The following is a 19215-nucleotide window of genomic DNA, read 5'->3' as shown; positions in this document are numbered from 1 at the left end:
TTAGTAATTTAAAGCATTAATTTTTTATTTTTTATATTATTAATATATATAAAATTCAAAATGATTGAATTTTATATTTACTTTGAAAAAAATTGATATTTCTGTGGGTATAGTAGGGTAGGGTAGGATTTAGAATTTTAGGATGCAGGTAAAGTTAGGGTTGAGAAATTCTTAACCCGCGAATAGGGTAGAGTAGAGTTTTAATAAAATTTTTAATTTACGGATAGGATGGAGCCTACCCTACCCTACCCTACCCATTGCCAGTCCTACTGGGCAGGGGCTCTAAGTTTGATATGCTAGGCTTGTTCCCTTTTTACTATGCTGTTTGATTTTATTCACATGACGATGACTCCCAATTTCATGTTAGTCAAAAATAGATTTGATAATGAGCCTTGAAGAAGCGTGACCAAATATGAGAACATGCTTCAAAGCAACATTAAACTTCAATGGATGTTGAAACAGCATTTGAAAACACACACATATATACATATCTATATAAGACTTGAATTTCATTTCTGATATCAATAGGTCTAAGATTACATTTCATATAGAAATATCCATACTTGCATTAAATATAAACTATTGCAACTTGCAACTTAAAATATAACAATCGCTGATAGTGAAATGCACCAATATTTAGATTCAAGATTTAACTATCAATATCTGACCGTTGGGATTTCATCTTCTTAGAAAGCTTGCGAGTAAATCTATTGGTGGAGTGCTGAACTTCCTCCTCATCCTGGTTGAGATTGATAGTTGCAACCTTTACACCACTGGCAACTCTTTTAGCTGGAGTTTTGAACTTGATGCTACTAACACATTCCTCAGTAAAATCCTTAGTAAAAGAAAGTAGATCGTTAGTAAAATCTGATAAGGTGTTCTCCTTTGCTAAATGCATTGCAGTTTTACATCATTAGAATCCACTAAAGTTTCACTAACCATAGTAGAGTGAGTATCAATGTCAATCGTAAGATTAACAACAATGCCTGATATATCGAACGAATTATTGTTCCCAGCCTCCTAAGAACATGAATACCCTAAGCAAAATTAGATTTGAAATAAGAAGAACATTTGGTTTAGTATCCATCCAACATAATACTTATAGGGTCTGGTGTTTACGTACATTAACTGCATGAGTATTATTGTCGACTAAAGTCATTGGGAGGTTCTTCGATATGGTATCCTCATCATCACACACCTTCATCACAGTGTAGACTGGATTGTACTGCTTGACATTTGCAGCCTTAACATTAAGCTTAAACAGCACCTTTTTGTCCATCATGTTGTCCAGCGTATGTGGATACTCATCGTCTGGAGCAATCTGCATTAATAGTATATTAGTGTGAATGTTTGGAACCACTTATTATATACATGATTAAACCAAATAGATATACGTGAAATGGAAGCAATTTATGGTTTAAAATTGCAATTACCTCATTAAAGATTGACTCAGCTGGCTTTCCGCACAACTGCGTGGTCTCCCTGTCCCACAGTAGCAAACAAATGCTACCTGTCCCATCATGAGCCATAACTTCAACCTTGTACCTAAAAGTTCATATGCAACACAGATAGTTGATATAACTCATAGCATATCATACTTATTAAAACAAAGTAAACACAACTATAATCATAAAAGGAATGTTCACAAAAGTCAACCTAAGTGCAGCTACTCCATGTGTGTGGCCGCACTTTGCACATTCATATCTAGTACCAACAGGGGTTTCAACCTTCTTTAGGCACCTTCGACATGCCTTATAAAACCAACCTGCCTTTCCAGCATTAATGGATACAATGGTGCCAGCGATCCATATCGGACCTTCCTGAAACGCATTCAACACATTTCTTTTATGAATATATTCTTTGCGTGTATATATTTATTTTAACATGTTTTTTGACACATGACCTGAGCAACATTAAGAGCTTCTTCTATTGTTTTGACAACGACACAACCATTCTTAAGCTCGTCTGCTGCAGACCAAGCCCTAGGAGATGATACATGGCTTATTTTGGATGCGCTTGATGGGCCAGCACTAACAACTCTACAGTTTACGATAAGGAAAATTTTATTTTACCATTGAATTAAACACTGCTTGAAAAGGCATAGGCAATAGAATATATGATATATATAATGTTAACCTGGTCTTGAAAAAATTGACTTCTTCTAGATCCGGGTTGATGTGGACCTTGGATATTGCAAAATTGCTTTGAACAGATGTTTTTCCATTCCACCTGGATCCCTTAAAGTACTGCAGAACCACGATGAGTTGTTCTACCCTCTCTTCCTGTAGGTGAGGTACGATTTGGTCCACCAGGTCACCAAACAAAGTGCAGCTCATCCGGTTGTTGCTGCCATTTTAAAAACAGTAGCATTAGTTTCAATGGAAAAGTCTAGGGGCCAGCAACTTTGTTAAATTTTGGCCAGCATGTAACCAGCAAAGAAAAGTGAGCCATTGGATGAAATCTCACACCAATCTCACACCGTTAAAAATATCATTGATGACTATTTGATGGCTACAAATCACAAAAGTTGCTGGTCCCTAGCATTCCTCTAATTTTAATAGTTAAGAAATATCAATCTTGATTGTTTAAGCATACTTACTCTAAATCTTGGAGAATAACCACCAATCGCTTGGTCTCCCTCCCCTTGCTAGTTACTAGATCTCTTGGTTCTTCCTTTCCCACTACCTTGCCAATAATATCTCCGTGTGGCAAAATAGATGGGAAAGTTAATATATGCATTCACGTGTAAATATTATATGCATTGCAATATATTTAATGAAACTCACCAAACATATCAGCATCTCCAAGCATGGCAGCATTTTGGAGATCAACAAATGAACGAAAGCGAAACGCTTGTAAAGGGAATGTAGGGACCTCCACATGAGTAACTTTGGTTCTGTGCGAGAATGTTAACACATACCTACTGACACCATTTTTTGCCTCTGTCTTGTTGTCAACTACTATGAAATTTGTCATTGTATACATTTGAAACTCGTGCAGAATCGGAGTCCACTTCTGAACCAAAGCTCTTGGCACAGTAGAGTAAATCCTATCTCCCTGTTTGTACAAAAATGGTGTCAGAATCATTTTAACATAAACTGATCTAAAAAAAAACCAACTAACTGATATAGAATTCCATAAATGGCATTTACCTTATTGTCTTGCAAAACCATTTCAATAGACCAAGTTTCTTGTTTGTTGTATTTGCTAGGCTCCTCCCATATCCTAACAATATATACTTTAAAACTCCACGAAATCCTATTGGAATTTACTTCCGATATTAAATCATATTTTTCTTCCATGTTTTTTCAGGACAGTGATGGAGTGAAGATGTGTGAAGAAAGTTTGGAAATTCTCTAAATGAGTGGGAGTTTCTAATTGAACATTGACAATGTAGCTTATATATATAGCCTGATGTGAAAGCTAGAAATTTTGCCTGTGTAATTAACTATTTAACCCCTTCTTGATACAAATAATGGTAACGGTTGCTATTGTGTGATATGTCATTTCCAATTTAAAGACGCATATCAACGCATGGCACTTGTCAATTACCTAGTCATGCACTATTCACTTATTATATATTAATATATTAATAGATAGATAGATAGAAAAAATCTTTATTTCAACATTAGACATTGTTGTAGTATTTTAAAATATTTTTATTATTATCAAAAATAAAAAATAATTCAAAGTTATTTTATTTAATTTAATATTATATATTTATTTATAAAATAAGATAATTTTAAATTGATTTGAGTGGTTTTTAATTTATTATTTCCTGCATATTTTCGGTACATATATAATTATCATCCAAATGAACTTACACCGGGTGCCGTAAATTTATTCGCTATTAAAGCTCCCCCTTGTCATGTTTTGGAATTGATATATATGATTAGGGGCGTGGAATATCATTGTGGTGTGAGGAAACCTTAATTAATAGTAATTACTATATGGAACCTTAAAAGCATGCCACAATTATACTTTACCTGTTTACCGTGGTTACGATTAATTAATTAATAATATTTTTTTAACCAATTGACACACTTGAGTTAAAATAATCAAATATAAATTATTAATTTCAAACTCTCAACACATGTTTCTGCTGACACCGGATGGACTAGTGTAGCTACTATAGTTAATTACTATAGAATATAATAATTTTAGAGTGCACCTAAGTAAAATTAACGGAGCAATAACATTGTTTTCAGAAAAAATTATAAGCATAATGCATATAAATTTTTAAGAGCACCCACAAATTAAATTTCTCAAAGAAAAAAAATACTAGATTTTTTTTTTTTTTGGATTATCCATTATAAGTATTCCAATCTAACGGTGACAACGATGAACGATCTCAAAAGTGCGTTAACTACGTTACTGTTACGCCACAGTAGTATCTCACGGTCTCATGGACCTATAGTAAACCTCCACGTGGCACTGTCATAACGGAATCGGCCCAACCTTTCTCCTTAGCACCGCATTTGGACAACGAACGAATCTAACTCGAAGTCTGGGCCTAGGACAGGAAAGTATCCAAACACGCCCTTATCTTCAAAAAATGTAACAATATAATTAAAAAATAAAATAAAATGAAAGTGGCATAATGGAGAAGCAATGCAGCATCATTTCCCTTCGTTAGTTACAGTCTTACACACTCACGCTAAGACTCCATAAGCCACATCGAATTCGAATTCGAATTTGGATCTTTCATTCTCCGATCTTGCGAGCCAGGTAAATAGTTTCTCTCTCTTGCTTCCTTCTTCATTTTCTCCGCCGAGAAAGTGCGAGAAAATAACACAATCCAACTTAGTTTCACTGTTTTAGCGGGAAAAAAATAGTGTTAATTCGATTTTGATTGGATCAAGCTCAAATTCGAATCTCAGTAAGCTTACTTCAATTACGGATCTGTGTTTTGTTTTCGTCAGTGAGTTGAAGAACTTCAACGATGATGGAGAAGGCGGATTCGGTGCAGAAGCTTTACACGCGGATGCGGCTTTGGGACTTTCCGGATCAGTACGTGATTGAACCAACGGATGGTTCTTCTGGTTCTTCTTTGGCCATTAGTAAAGTCGATGGTTCCATGAAGCTAATCGGTTTGTTGCTTCCTTTCTTCTACAATATATAATTGTTCTTTTATTTATTTATTCTTACTATGTGACTTATCTATGATTGATCCTTTTTCTTTTTAATGTAATTTTCCTGCTTTATTATCATGCTATGACAGATGAAGTTCCACAAGGTAACTCCCGTCAAGTTCCTAAGATTTATACCATCTTCGGTGTGGTTGGCATGTTGAGGCTTCTGGCTGGTAAGCAATCCTAGGAGGCACTTATCCTTTATTTTCTGATTGATATTGTAGATGCCATAAGTGATGAGTGATTATACTATGCCTCTCTTTTTGGTTGTGCTTTGAGTTTTTATTTGTTGAGCATGTTGATTTATTGTAGGATTTATCTTTGTTTGATACGATCGCGCTATAATGTTAAGTTATAAGATTAGAGAGAAGGAAATAAATACCAATATTGCTTATATCTTTACACCTTATGCAGTAGCCAATAGGTGCCTACTCCACCCGTCCCTGTTTTTCAGAGTCTGTTTCTCTTTCTTTCTTTTTTTCCCTGGATAAATTCCTGTTTTGTCTGTGTAATTGTGATTTTGATCATAGCATGTTGATTTTCTAGCTGTAGTTTGCATTTCGAATTTTTTCTTCAGGACTCAATGCATTGCTTTTTGACTGTAGACTTCAATATATTGACTAATCATTTTGATGTTGCTAAATTTTACTGGGCCTTTAGGATCATATTTGCTGGTTATAACTGATCGAGAATGTGTTGGATCTTACTTGGGGCATCCAATTTTTAAAATATCTTCCTTGAAGTTTTTTCCCTGTGATCATTCTCTTAAAAGTGCCCCTGCTGAACAGGTTTGCTTGCTACAACTCCACTTGTTTCTTATTTAGTTCTATGTCCAACCAATTTGCAACTCATAATTTTTATACCTTATTTGACAACAGAAGACAGAAATGGAATTTCTAGGGCTGCTAAATGTTGCTGAGAGAACCCATGGTCTGTTCTTCTCATACGAAACTAACTTAACTCTGAGGTGAATTACTTAAATATTCATCAGCCCTGTGTACAAATTTGTTACAGAAATATGATATTGGTTGTATTCATTCTAAAACTTGAGACAAGTACTTGTATTAATATCCACAAAGAAGGAAGTAGCATTCTCTGTTGATTACTTGCTTCATCCATGCATCCTGTAAACCTATAGAGAAAATGCATTTTCCCTCTCTATTCTATTTTGCCAATTTAATTTTGTATATGCTACTTTTAGTGTCTCATTTATGTTAGACTTGCATCAGAATTGACACTTGACATTTTTCAAATTTCAAACAAAGAGATGTTTTAGTGACAAAAGGTGACTGATTACTTGTAAGTTAGAAAATTGAGTGCATTTTCTAACTGGAAATGAAAAGAAAGTGCAAAACAAATGTAATAATTAAGAGGAGTTGCTTGACTTGCTTCTGCCAAATTAGTTTCAGCATGCAAGTCTGTCTAGTTTTACAACTAGGATTTTAGAATAGGTGCTTGACTACATAAGCAAGCAACATCTGCTAGCTGAGCTCTAGGATAAGTAAAAGATACACGCCCTTTTCTAGTAAAGAGCCACTGGCAAGTTAGGTTACAAAAGTACTTGAAGACTGACACATTTTGATGTCATATGTGAAATTCTTATTTGTTATATTAATATTCTGAGTCACATATTTTAGAAAACTTAAAGTGATCAATTGAAATAACCTGTTTTTTAACTTCTATTGAGTGTCAAAATTAAATATGAAATTGCATTTACTGATATCATATCAATGTTCTGCAGTGCACAGCGTTTAAATGCCCTAGGTGATGAGTCTAAATTGCTTCCTCTTTGGAGACAGGTAATTTATTTCATTCTGGCCAACTACTCTGCTAATTAGGAGCACTGAGTGATTTTCTATGTCTAGGCAAAGATTTCCTGCTTAAAGTGACTCTTTCTGCTGTCTTTTTATTTTATCCTGCTAAAATGCTTATGTTACCAAATTCTTGACTGCAGGCAGAACCTCGTTTTCTTTGGAACAATTATATGTTGGAAGTGCTCATTGATAATAAGGTGGATCTGTGGAAATTTTTTCCGTTCAATTTTTTCCATGTTTATTCTGTACTTATTATTGTTATATTACTAACTAATAAGTGTATGGTCCTGTTCTTGCAGTTAGACCCATACTTACTCCCAGTAGTCCAAGGCAGTATCCTTATTTGATTGCCCCCATGTTGTATCATTATTTTGTTTGTTGTTATTGTTATCTAACAAAAATATATTTTTGTTTGTTCATTTAACTATTTCAACTGTTTGTATGTCACTCAACCATCTTTCATTGTTTTGACAACAATATTTTGTTTGTTCATTTAACTATTTCAACTGTTTGTATTTCACTCAACCATCTTTCAGGGTTGACCTTAATAAGTAATTAGGTTTTCATTACTTTCAAGCAGCCATTGGGAAAGAGACTATTGATGTCACTTTAATTGCTAGGAGATGCACAAGAAGAAATGGTATTTTGAGGCTTAAGAATATAGTTTCTTTTATCCAAATCCGCCAAAAATAGTTCTATTCATTTCCAACTTGACTGTGCATGTGTATCATAAATATAGCAAGTAGATGTGATCTTTCTTGCTTAATGAATCAGTCTCTATTAGGATATCAAATTAATGGAGTGGTTAATTAGGTGGTGATAACGAAAGCAATGATGGAAGATTGCTAGAATTTTTTAACTGCTTTATGTATTAGGATTTAGGATATGCTGATGATTGAAGTTGTACTGAATATTTAATACTTGGCATTATAAGAAGAAAAATAATTGATGAAATTACTAATGGTTTAGGCTAGGGTACTTGAGTATGAAGACAATATCCATGGTAATGAAAAATGCTTGTGCGACCAGAGATAGATGTGGTGGAAAAATGCCCTACTATAAGAAGTATATTAACTTGAGGTATTACAAAATTTAACCCAGTCTCGAACTGTTAGGAGCAGTATAGAGTTGATAAATATTAAATGCAATTATTGAGTAGGAGAAACAAAAAGGATTCATTCTAGGTCTAACTGGCTGCAGTATCTATAAATATGTATGGTGTAAGCAGCATTTATTGTGACATAACTTGGGTTACATCATGTGCAATTAATTCCGTTCGTTTTAATCCCAGCACATTGATTTTATGTGAGACTTAAAAGTCTACAATTTGAGTAGTTTTTATGAGAAAATATGGTTGTCATTTCTGGCTGCTTGAAGAAGGCATAATCCATCATCTTTTATTGGTTGATTTGCTAATGTTCCACGTGCAATTTCCTTTTCTGAAAGGAACTCGATTATGGAGAAGAGGAGCTGATGCTGATGGCTATGCCGCGAATTTTGTGGAAACAGAGCAAATTATGCAGCTCAATGGGTATACTGCATCATTTGTTCAGGTATATCTTTCTATGATCATGAAACTTTTCTATGGTGTGCTTGCCCGGTGAGATGGGATAGTTCTAACAATTAGTAGTGGTCTTATTGCTGGGGATAGTTGTTGTTTTCACAATGTTGAACATTAGTATTTGTGGTTTAGGGTTTTCAGCTAGTAAACGGAAGCTTAATTAATAAACATCGGATAGTTAATTAAAATAGTTCCTTAATGAGTTGACAATGAAAATTTAACTTTTTTACATCAAAGATAGTTCAGAAATTATACGTTGCCTGTCTGAATCATTATGTACAACTTGTGGTCCTTTAAAATTAGTGGTGCCGAACCTTAGAGAAGCCAGCTTCTTGTCCTTCTGGAAAAAAAAAACTACTAGAAAAATTGTTAATCATGCACTTATTCCCTTTCAATTGTATAATAATATCTTTAGGCTTTGCTTGGTGATCATACTATAGTGAGTGTAATTAGAAGAAACAAGATTGGAAAGACTATTTAAAATGGGGAGTAAAATACGTATGCTGAGTAGTAATTGGTTTGGCAAGTAAAAAATTGTAATTAACTAGTAAAAACTGGAATGTAGAACATGTCCACTGTTTTTACCTTACAATCAACAAGTATCCCATAAAAGGGAAGTGCAATGATGATGGCAAGGTAAAATCAGTGTCACAGAAAAACAAACCTCTTTTTTCATTGCCAGTCATAGTTGGAGCAGTTTTCTTCAAATAATGACACAAGCCAATTTTGGTTGTGACTCTGCTTTTCTGTCTCTTGAATTTCTCTAAGGGGAGTCAATGCTTTGGCTTTGTGCTCTCTCTATATCCGTAATGTGTATCATCCTATATTATTTTAATTTCTTACATTTTATTAGAAACCGTGGAAATATCTTATAATATCCTAATTGTATCATCGAATCAAAATAAATCCTACATGATCTTTTTGAATTGGTTTTCATATTATTTTGTAACAATTATATTTATTATCTTATATAAATAGACATCAATACTGGCATCCAATTAAGGCATTCCATCTATCTTTTTCTTTCCTATCTCCAGTCTCCACTTCTTTGCTCTACTATTCCTTATTCACTTTGACTCAATGTATAGTGTTTAAGTTTGGAAAATTACCAAAATGGAAGACATTACAATACACTGCTAGACCTATGTATCACCACATGCAATGTAGCTTTAAGATGGGTAGGAATCCAAATTACACCGTAACCTTTAATTCTAAGAATCCTCTGATGAGATTTGCTTCTAGTAGGATCCACATAATCATATTTTAAAATACAAATTTGTGGTAATTATTCCAACTCTCTTAGGTTATAGTGAAAATGGGTGGTTCATGTCCATATATGATAAAAAAGCACGTCTGTGTGACAAAATTGACTATGATTCTTGCTTTTACTTTTGTGGATGATTGTGAACAGTCTTTGTGCTCCCAAGATTTTCTCAGTTAAACATGTTTCTTGTTATATATCTTATTAGCTACCTCGGTTGAGCTTCTGCAGGTTCGTGGTTCAATTCCATTGCTGTGGGAGCAAATTGTTGACCTAACTTATAAACCAAAGTTTGAGTTAATGAAACATGACGAAGCTGTAAGTGGTTGTTGATTGTTGTATTTCTTTGGCTAACACCTAATGTTCTATGTATTTCACTGCTATTTTCATTGCTTGTGATGCAGCCTCGAGTTCTGGAAAGACATTTCTTAGATTTAAGAAAGAAATATGGGGCAGTGCTGGCTGTTGATCTTGTTAATAAGGTGAATATTCTGTCACTGATTATTGAACTGACAGGTCTTATCTGATGGTTGATACTTATACTTGACAATTTTTTAATATATTCACATAGTAGTTTCGTAAACAACTATTAGAGAGAATACGTACTATATAGGTGGACCTATGATAAAATGATGTGCATGTAAATGTTACGCATGAGTGAGCTTCTGTTTGATTTCCTTTCTTTCTGTTTTGTATCTTATCAGCATGGTGGAGAAGGTCGGCTGTGTGAAAAATTTGGCAGTACAGTGCAGCAAGTGGCTAGTGATGATGTAAGGTAGAAGTCTCTTTCGATTAACCTTTAAGTTGATGTACATACATGCATTTGATTTCTTTTTATTTGATATCTATGCATACCTTTTTATTTTCTTTTTGTAGATATGTGCACTTTGATTTTCATCAAGTATGTGGGCACATTCATTTTGAGCGTCTCTCAATCCTTTATGATCAAATTTCGGATTTTATTGACACAAATGGGTATGTATTTATTGCATTAAGTAGTTAAGCTACTAAATGCAATCCGTTCAAAATTTAGTTAATATTTGAATTCACACTTCTACTGCTTGGTTTCATCCATGCAGGAAACTACCTATGAGCTACTAATTTCTAGCATAGTTTTCAGCTATTTTTCCTGGAAAAGGGTCTTAACCATATTATTTTGTTTTATAATATAATATGATGCTGTACTCATATCTAATTGAAGCATTTTAAATAATCTTTTGTGTGTTTCAATTCTGTTTTGGAACTGTAGATATCTTCTACTGAATGAAAAGGGAGAGAAAATGAAGGAACAACGTGGGATTGTTAGGACCAATTGTATTGACTGTCTGGACCGTACAAATGTAACTCAGGTTGGTTACTTCTATTATGTAAAATGTTTTGTGCATTACCTGATGAGGAGAAAATATTTCTTTCCCTGTCTATAAGAACATGTCATCCTTCTGTTATTATCTATTCTGGATTTATTGCATGGGGAAGAAGAAAAGAGCTCCTTATTGTACACATGTATATGTATGTGTATGTACAAGTATATAAAACTGTGACTTTGATCCCCATAATTGTTTGTACATTAGCTATGTGTGCGCCCCTCTATGTGGCATCATTTTTCTGCTTAACTATGTTAAAAAATTTATGCAGAGCATGATAGGCCGAAAAATGTTGGAATACCAGCTTAGAAGGCTTGGTGTCTTTGGTGCCGAAGAAACCATTAGTTCACATAAAAATCTGGATGAAAAATTTAAGATCTGTAAGTGGTTCTTGATTCCAAATTATGTGCTTTAAAATGTGTGTGTATGTGTGTATAGGATCAATAGTTGCTCCAAAGGATTTAGTTCCTATCTCTAATGGTTTCTCTTGGATCAGTGTGGGCAAATCATGGAGATGATATAAGTACACAGTACACAGGAACTCCTGCTCTGAAAGGAGACTTTGTAAGGTACTTTTTCCCATGAATTTCTGAAAAGTCAAAAGCTTTCATTGTTCCTCAGATATGAATAAGATCAGTAAACTATGCATGCACAAAATGTTTCTAAGTTGTAATTGCAATCAGCATTGAATTCTCAGAGCAAGTTAAACATCATATATTGTGTAATGGCAAAGCTTGTCAATAACATGAAAGTATATAATGCAAGTATGCCATTGTTTTATACTTTAAGGTGGCGGGATTTTATGATAAGATTCAACATCTCTAAAGTTTCAAAGATGCTGGTTATGAATTATATATAACCTTTGCACTATCACTTTTTAATTTTGTGATGGGATTCAGATTTGGACATCGAACATTTCAAGGGATACTAAAAGATGGCTGGAATGCTCTTCAACGCTATTATTTGAATAATTTTAGTGATGGAACTAGGCAGGTTTGTGATCCTCTCATTATATACTCTAGCTTTGCTGTAGCATTTGTTTGGTGTTTACTTGGCTGTTATAACCAAGATTGGTCTGGTTTTCAAAACTATGGTCTTTACTTGTTATTGACTTGGCCTAGTCTTCTATGTATTTTGTTTTTCCCTTCTCCAACCTAATACAGTTTTATTGAATGTATGCTGCTTCTTGCAGTATTTATTATGCATTAGATACTGGCTTTTTCTGTACATGTCTTCCTGTGTACATATTCTGAAGAAATTATATTCAATGTCACTTATCAGTTACCCCAGCTGAACAGATCATGAGTAGTTTAGTAAATAATTTTCTTAAGTTTTCTGTGTCTTAATATATCTTAAGCTGTTGATTTGAACATTTTTAGCTTTTTATTTGTTGGTTTTATACTGTTTATGATTTTCTTAATTATGTGAAGGACGCAATTGATCTCCTGCAAGGACATTATATAGTTTCTGTCAGTAGAGATGCAACTCCCTCTTCCAAGAAACAAGGCCTTGAATCTATAGCTGTGAGTAAAGTTTAGATGGAAGTGTTTTCGTGGTTAAATTTGAACAACTATTTTGGTTTGAAAAGGTTAAATTTATTCTGATTGTTAATTGACATCTATCTCATTAGGACACAAAAAATAATTTATTTATTTGTTTTTTGTTTCTTTGTTTTGCAAGAGATACTTTATATGGTTTATAAAATGTGGGTTTGAACCCAACAGAAAAGTGAGAGATTGTAATGGGCCACAAGCCCATAATACGACAGCGAAAAATGATTCAACTTTTATTTGGTTGAAAAATTGCCTTTGCTATTAAAATGAGTAACCTTATCATTCAGTCAAGGAAATTGTTTTAATGATTAGGTTCTCAGACTGTGCATTAAGCACTGCCTCTTTGTTGAAGATTAAATAAGATTGTCTTGCACTCCACATTTAGCTAGTATGCTGTAGTTGATCAATATAGCTGCTGAAATGCTTTAAGAATATTATATACATTTAATTCAAACTAATATTGATTTGAGTTACATTAAACTTTGCAGTCACTTCCTCTAGCTTTGGGTCTGGTTTTAACTGGATTCTTTTTTGCAACCATGTCATTGAATCAAGGTGAGTCAACTTTTGTATGTTCAGTTTAATTGTTCTTACGCGAGAAGGGAAGTAGCCTTTAGACTAATTAAATTCTCTAGGTTGATTATGTCTCAATTTAGTTATGGTATATCACCAAGATCAGCGAGCTTCAAAAGTAACTTAAAGTGGTTGCGTGTCTTGTATGGTAATCCTCTGCTGCAAAAAAATGGCTTGCCCAAGGTTTATGGATATTGAAAGCAAAAATTGACTTCAAAATTTATGAGAATTTCTTAAAATAGTATTAGGCTATTACAATGTTTGATGCATCTGAGGAAGTTGCCTATAGTCCTAGTTAACTGGATACATACTTAGACTTGCTAGCTCAGGTTTAGGCCATTATCTACAAGAGCGTGGCAGTGTTACACATGCCACATGGTGTGAAATCTATAGCTTTTAAGTGATGATCTTTTATCTGTTTTCAAACAGGTCGATATGATTATCGTCACTTCTTCTTATCACTAATGTGGGCTGGCATTAGCATCGGGATAGCAGCATTTGTGAGGGCAAATGGTCGTGTTTTCTGCAACAGGCCTCGCCTACACAAGCCCAGGAGTTAAAAATATTTATGCGGATCACGTTGAGCAATTACATTCATTTATGTGCAGTGTGCAGCTTCTGCAACACAGGACTCATTGGCATAGCCTTAGTTACACTTCCAGATCACTTTAACAGATTCGATCCTTAAATCAAGGTTCCCTGCTTGCTATTATTTATTCTTTCTTACTAATTCTGTATTCCTCATTATAGCTTCCAGAAATTTATTTATATCATGGTCCTGTGATCCTGTCCACGTCCCATTGGAGGGGTTGGGGTGGTTGTTTTGTCAATGTTTATGCTGAATTGCAGATCCTCCCCACCTTGTATATTTGGCTCTATTTGTGCCATGTTTGAGATGGAAGATTGTTGAGGTTCTTGGAACTCATCAAATTTGATCATATATTGTATGCTTCATGCAAATCGAGATACATATAATAGTCACTAGTTGTTATTTCTATTTTTAATATTTATAAGGATAGTATTAGCTGTGTACTTACTATCACTATTTCCGGCAAGAATTAGAATGCCTTTGGATAATTTCTTTTAAAAAGACTTCGTTAAAGTGTTTTTATTTGAGCTTCATCTCATTATGAACTTATATTTAATCACTTTTTCAAATATCGAATAATGATGATAATAGTTTATTGCACTGGTCACATTCATTTAATTTAATCATTTACAAAATATTGAACTCGGCTTGTGCATATTTGTACTTGCAATTCATATGACAATACTCAGTTACTATTATTATACCATGTGTGTTTGTATGCGTATTTTTATACTTAAATTTAGCTGCAGCACTTTATGCATCTTTGGAGGGACTAGGCATCTGACTGGTTACGGGAATCAATTCCTTTTTGTGATAATAAATATCATCCTTTCATCTCTGGTTATTTGTAAAGTACAATTATATTAAACAAAACAATAATGAATGCAACTAAGCAGGTGAATATAAATACAAAAGATATACAAACCAATTATCTATCTATGCAGATGGTATCCTAAATGGGTTCCTACACGAGGCAATGGCCACCTCAAAGAGAATGTGTACATATTAAGTTTCTCTTTAGTGTAGTAAGAAGAAAAATAAAGTTATTCCTTAGGACATTGTACAAGCATGTTAACTCATCTTAATTGGATGTGGCAACCCTTTTTAATGAATAACAACTATTATTATAATATTAGTATTCCTTTGGAAGCATGTCTTTGGAATGTGAACTTGGATTTTTACCTCAGCAACTTGTAAGGCATCTTTCTAAGTATAATAATTGGATGATCAATTCTTCCTCACCCTGTTTGTGCATGTATTTTGCGATCTTGTTCTGTTTGATTGGCCTTTATTGTTAACAAAACCGAACCAATTACCGAACCTACGGTTACTAGGATCAATATGGTTGAGCCAGCATAAACACCCCTTTTGACTAGGTAGCATTCACCATTCAACCAACCTATCCTATAAGGCTGCCTCTTACTCATGCTTGTGGCAGTTATCAATAAGATCATTGCAATCCCAAAGCTAAGCCTGCCAACCATCACATCATTCAAATTTTGAGTCTAAGATTGGTCATGTATTGTATTTAGAAGGCTAATCTAATCTCAATTATTTGCTTATATGAAAAATGTTTCTGGGGTTTTCATGTGCTTTCCCTCCGGAAGAAAATTATATGATTCAACTATTGTCAACATGTGGCCAATAAAGGGCAAGACACATGGTACACCGTATTCATTGTCAAAACCGATCCAAATCACAATTCACAAAGAAAGAAAATTTGATTTGACAACTAGATCGGATGGTGGTGTGTCCATTTCATAGAACTAGATTCCAAGAGTGAAACTTCCTTCTAGAGCAACCATATGTCATTTCTAACATTGTAAATTATGAGCATTTAATAAAAGTTCAGCAAAATCTGGTTTGTTCCTTTATCTGGTTATGTACTTGTGTTAATGTGAAGTAAGTCACAACTACTAACAAATTTGCAAAAAAGATTGGTACCTACCAAGAGATCAAAAGCAGAAGCATTGCAATGAGTGGTATCTTATAATGTGAGTTTCTTTTCCCTCCTGAACAATAATTCTTGAACAATACACAGTTGCCAATGATCTGAGCCAAAAGTAAACAAACCAAAGCTGCAATCCCCAATCCAAATGCTTGGCTTGATGGTAAGTAACATTGTTTACCATTGAATCTAAGATCCTCCTTCTGTAAAATAGGACAAAACAAATGCATCATCATAACCCATTTCTTAAAAGATCAAAATTCCCCAATAAGAATAACTAATAACTCTTTTAAGTACACTACCTTGTTCCTCTTAATCTCAGAGGCTATACATAATAAGCATGAAACTATGGCAAGTGTGAGGGAGATAATGATGGAGAAGATCACTGTAAATTTACACCTATTTGGAGTTTCCATTATTGAGATTTGTGAGTGAATGTTTATTTGAAGATGAGACTTGAGAAGAGAGAATATATTGGAAGCTAAAAATCAAGAAATAGAAAGATGACTTTGCTGCTGTTGTTATTTCCTTGAAGGTGTTGGCCATGTTCTTCTTCTTCTTTGAGTTTCTTCTTCTTTTGTGGTAGTTGAGACTTCCTTCCCAATAGGTCTATCATTTTTTTATGAAGGAGATACCATTCCTAATTGCAACTAGCTTGAAACTTGTATAGCTACAAATCTAACATAACTGTCCATTCTTGATTTATAGCTAATTAACTATTGATGAAAATTGTTTATTACCATGAAATACACACATGCATGACAATCTCCCAAAATCAATAACAAAAAAAACTATTTGGCTAAAATGGTCAATTTCACTCAATTTTTTGAAACAGCTATCCAAATAGTAAATATAAAAGGTAACTCATTAATTATCTTAGCTAACATAAGAATATGTATATATATGAACAAAGCATATAAATTAAAGTTTTATTTAAGTTGGTACTAACTACTATTAATAATAATATTATAGCAATTAAGTATGAATATATTTTTATTAGTTGCTAGTTGCCACGTTTTTAGGCAAGAGATGTAGCTGTTGACGCGGTGAGGGTTCTCTTTATGCCGCTTCTGATACAAGCTTCTTATCTCTTTTGTTGAGTTGTGTGGGGCCATTGCCATGAAAATTCTAAAACTAAAAAACTAGGTTCTTCCTTTCTTCACCTTGGTAATTGACATTTCTCTTTCTATTGATATTGAGGGTTATTTCTTTGATGTTTCCTTTAAGATTCACTCTCTTAATCATAAGTCACTTTGATTTGATTCCATTGGAGGCATGTGAGCAAGAGAGTGTGTGTGTGTGTGTGAGAGAGAGAGAGAGAGAGAGAGTTAAAAATGTAAAGGCATCAACGTATTCTCCACATAGTAAGAAAGAACCCCATTGACTAAGATTTGTTTAATTGTTTTGTTTGTTTGACCTTGTTTGAAACCCAATTCCCAACGTAGAAATGGTTCAGAGTTCAGAGAGATGGTGCCTTTGTTGATTCTTAAATGTTCAAATTGCAGCTTTCTTTATCAAAATAGTATTCAACCAACAAACAAGGCTCGTAAAAGATATGCTTTTTGGTGACTAGGCTTGTAAAACATATGCAAATGCCAAATGGGTGCTGTTGTTGAGAATATTTGGTACTATTTTATGGAAAAAATAAATTCACAGCAAAAATAATCTCTGAATAAAGATCGCCAAGCCCAATTTGTGGGAATATTTATCCAATGGGCTCAGTCAAAATATCATTTTTCAGTCCAATTATAGGATGGATCTCTCTACTTAAAAAAATATTTTGGCAGTGTCTACCAACTCGCATACTAAAAAATTAATCTGTCACAAATTTGAGTTTTATTTAAAGGTTTATTATTAGCTAATTGTTATATATATATATATATATATATATATATATATATATATATATAGTAGAATTCAAACTTTTAACACTTATTTAAAAGGACGAATGAGCTCTCAAACAATTCAAATTTATTTAAGGAGTTATTTTTTAACATGCACTTGATAAGGAAAAAAATAGAAAAGCTAATTCAGTCCCATCTAAAAATACTTGTTTAGGATTAATAGTTTTGGTATTTAAGCTCTGATCAAAACACCAAGTTTTAGAATTTAGGCACTTCAATTTTTAAATTTGTTCAGCAATCTTGAAGACAAGTCTTAGGTTGTTTTAATATTTTTGCCACAAATGAAGCAAAGAACATGTTAGCCTTTTCTTAAAATTAGTTTATGTTTCTATTTAGTTATTTGTTAACACTAAATTGATGATCAAATAGACTTTATCATCAAATATATCATACATATCCAAACTCTTTGTAACCACACCTCATTAAAAATGTTCTTAAGTTGAAATTAACATACTAAAAAAAACATAGTTACATTGTCCCCTTAGGATATAAAGTTATTGACCTAGCAAGAAATCCAACAAAAGTAACAATATGATACAACAAATCAAAAACATAAACAATCTTAATTAAGATGCTTGAGTAGTTGCATATGGAGGCCAATACAAATGAAACTCAACCTTATAAACAACGGTGAGACCCTTCAAATCAACCGGAGAAGAAGTAACATAACCATTCACAAACATAAAATCTTGGGTGCCTCCAACTACAGGAAGATCCGAAGGCTTGATGTTGTTCACATCACCAAGAATAGAAATAGACCCTTTATGATTCTTAAGATTCAGAGTTATCTTTGCAATGGAAATGCTTTGCAACCCATCAAAGCTTGAAGTGATTGAAGTCCCTTCAGAAGTTCCAACAACTTTGGAGGTTCTGTTTGCAGTGAGAGTCAAAGGGTCATGGAACACAAAAAGGGTACCAAAAGGTGTTGTGGTTTGAGTAACACTAGCACCACCTTGGACACCATTTACTATGATGTAACCTGTTTTGTTTATGGTTTCATGTTGGTACAAAGAGAAGTGAAGGGACTTGAGATGTTTATGGTGATGATGATGGTGGTGGTGAGAACCATTGGTGAACTCAAATTGGATCATAGCCAAAATAAGAATAATAATTGCAAGAGCATAATTATGATGAAAAGAAAAAGCCATATTTTTTTTAGGTTTGTTTTGAGTTTGATTCATCACAAGAAAGGGTTGATTTATATGTATATATCTCTCTCATTATATGCATGAATTGGGTTGGTTTAAGTCTCATAAATATGAACAGGTGGTTGAGATTTCATGGGTGGATGGCAGCTGGGTCAATGAAAATGACTCCAAGTAAGAGTCTTAATAATTTTTTAATGTTATTGTTCAATGTTCAGTCTAATGTTTTTTTCATTGTTTACTTAGATTTCTCAGGATTTGACTGTGGAATTTTGTGTGAAATACCAAAGACCTCTGTAGTTGAATTGTGACTTTAGAAGCTATATACTTTGAAGGAGTCTTAATTACTTTCCTTCATTTTCATGTAGAAA

At 33.6% G+C, this 19215-nt stretch overlaps 4 protein-coding genes across 4 annotated transcripts; 1 reads left to right on the top strand and 3 right to left on the bottom strand.

The window, feature by feature from the left end:
- Window positions 1–649: 649 nt before the first annotated feature.
- On the bottom strand, window positions 650–2985 carry LOC107639973 (replication protein A 70 kDa DNA-binding subunit A-like). Its single transcript, XM_016343527.2, has 9 exons — window positions 2787–2985; window positions 2600–2699; window positions 2137–2346; window positions 1904–2039; window positions 1657–1820; window positions 1434–1545; window positions 1124–1321; window positions 940–1020; window positions 650–835 (listed from the first exon to the last, which is right to left on the bottom strand). The coding sequence occupies exons 1-9, from the start codon at window positions 2983–2985 to the stop codon at window positions 650–652; spliced, it is 1386 nt and encodes a 461-aa protein (XP_016199013.2).
- A 1580-nt stretch (window positions 2986–4565) lies between these two features.
- Window positions 4566–14348, top strand: LOC107642512 (phosphoinositide phosphatase SAC7). The gene is made up of 21 exons (XM_088486512.1): window positions 4566–4728; window positions 4923–5090; window positions 5222–5305; window positions 5793–5920; window positions 6011–6099; window positions 6874–6931; window positions 7087–7143; window positions 7246–7279; window positions 7506–7586; window positions 8393–8499; window positions 10000–10086; window positions 10173–10250; window positions 10473–10543; window positions 10645–10743; window positions 11018–11117; window positions 11404–11512; window positions 11629–11701; window positions 12032–12125; window positions 12563–12655; window positions 13174–13240; window positions 13688–14348. The coding sequence occupies exons 2-21, from the start codon at window positions 4943–4945 to the stop codon at window positions 13816–13818; spliced, it is 1788 nt and encodes a 595-aa protein (XP_088342638.1). The 5' UTR covers window positions 4566–4728; window positions 4923–4942; the 3' UTR covers window positions 13819–14348.
- Window positions 14349–14728: 380 nt separating this feature from the next.
- LOC107642511 (protein MODIFYING WALL LIGNIN-2-like) lies at window positions 14729–16494 on the bottom strand. Its single transcript, XM_016345900.3, has 3 exons — window positions 16098–16494; window positions 15796–15998; window positions 14729–15320 (listed from the first exon to the last, which is right to left on the bottom strand). The coding sequence occupies exons 1-3, from the start codon at window positions 16209–16211 to the stop codon at window positions 15086–15088; spliced, it is 552 nt and encodes a 183-aa protein (XP_016201386.1). The 5' UTR covers window positions 16212–16494; the 3' UTR covers window positions 14729–15085.
- Window positions 16495–18053: 1559 nt separating this feature from the next.
- LOC107642510 (dirigent protein 5-like) lies at window positions 18054–18917 on the bottom strand. The gene has a single exon (XM_016345899.3). The coding sequence runs from the start codon at window positions 18878–18880 to the stop codon at window positions 18266–18268; it is 615 nt and encodes a 204-aa protein (XP_016201385.1). The 5' UTR covers window positions 18881–18917; the 3' UTR covers window positions 18054–18265.
- Window positions 18918–19215: the final 298 nt, after the last annotated feature.

Source organism: Arachis ipaensis, chromosome B5 (genome assembly GCF_059453495.1).
Source record: "Arachis ipaensis isolate K30076 ecotype BB chromosome B5, ASM5945349v1, whole genome shotgun sequence".
Lineage (NCBI taxonomy): Eukaryota > Viridiplantae > Streptophyta > Magnoliopsida > Fabales > Fabaceae > Arachis > Arachis ipaensis.
The sequence above is the reverse complement of the archived record's forward strand: the minus strand, read 5'-3'. Positions and strand labels throughout refer to the sequence as shown.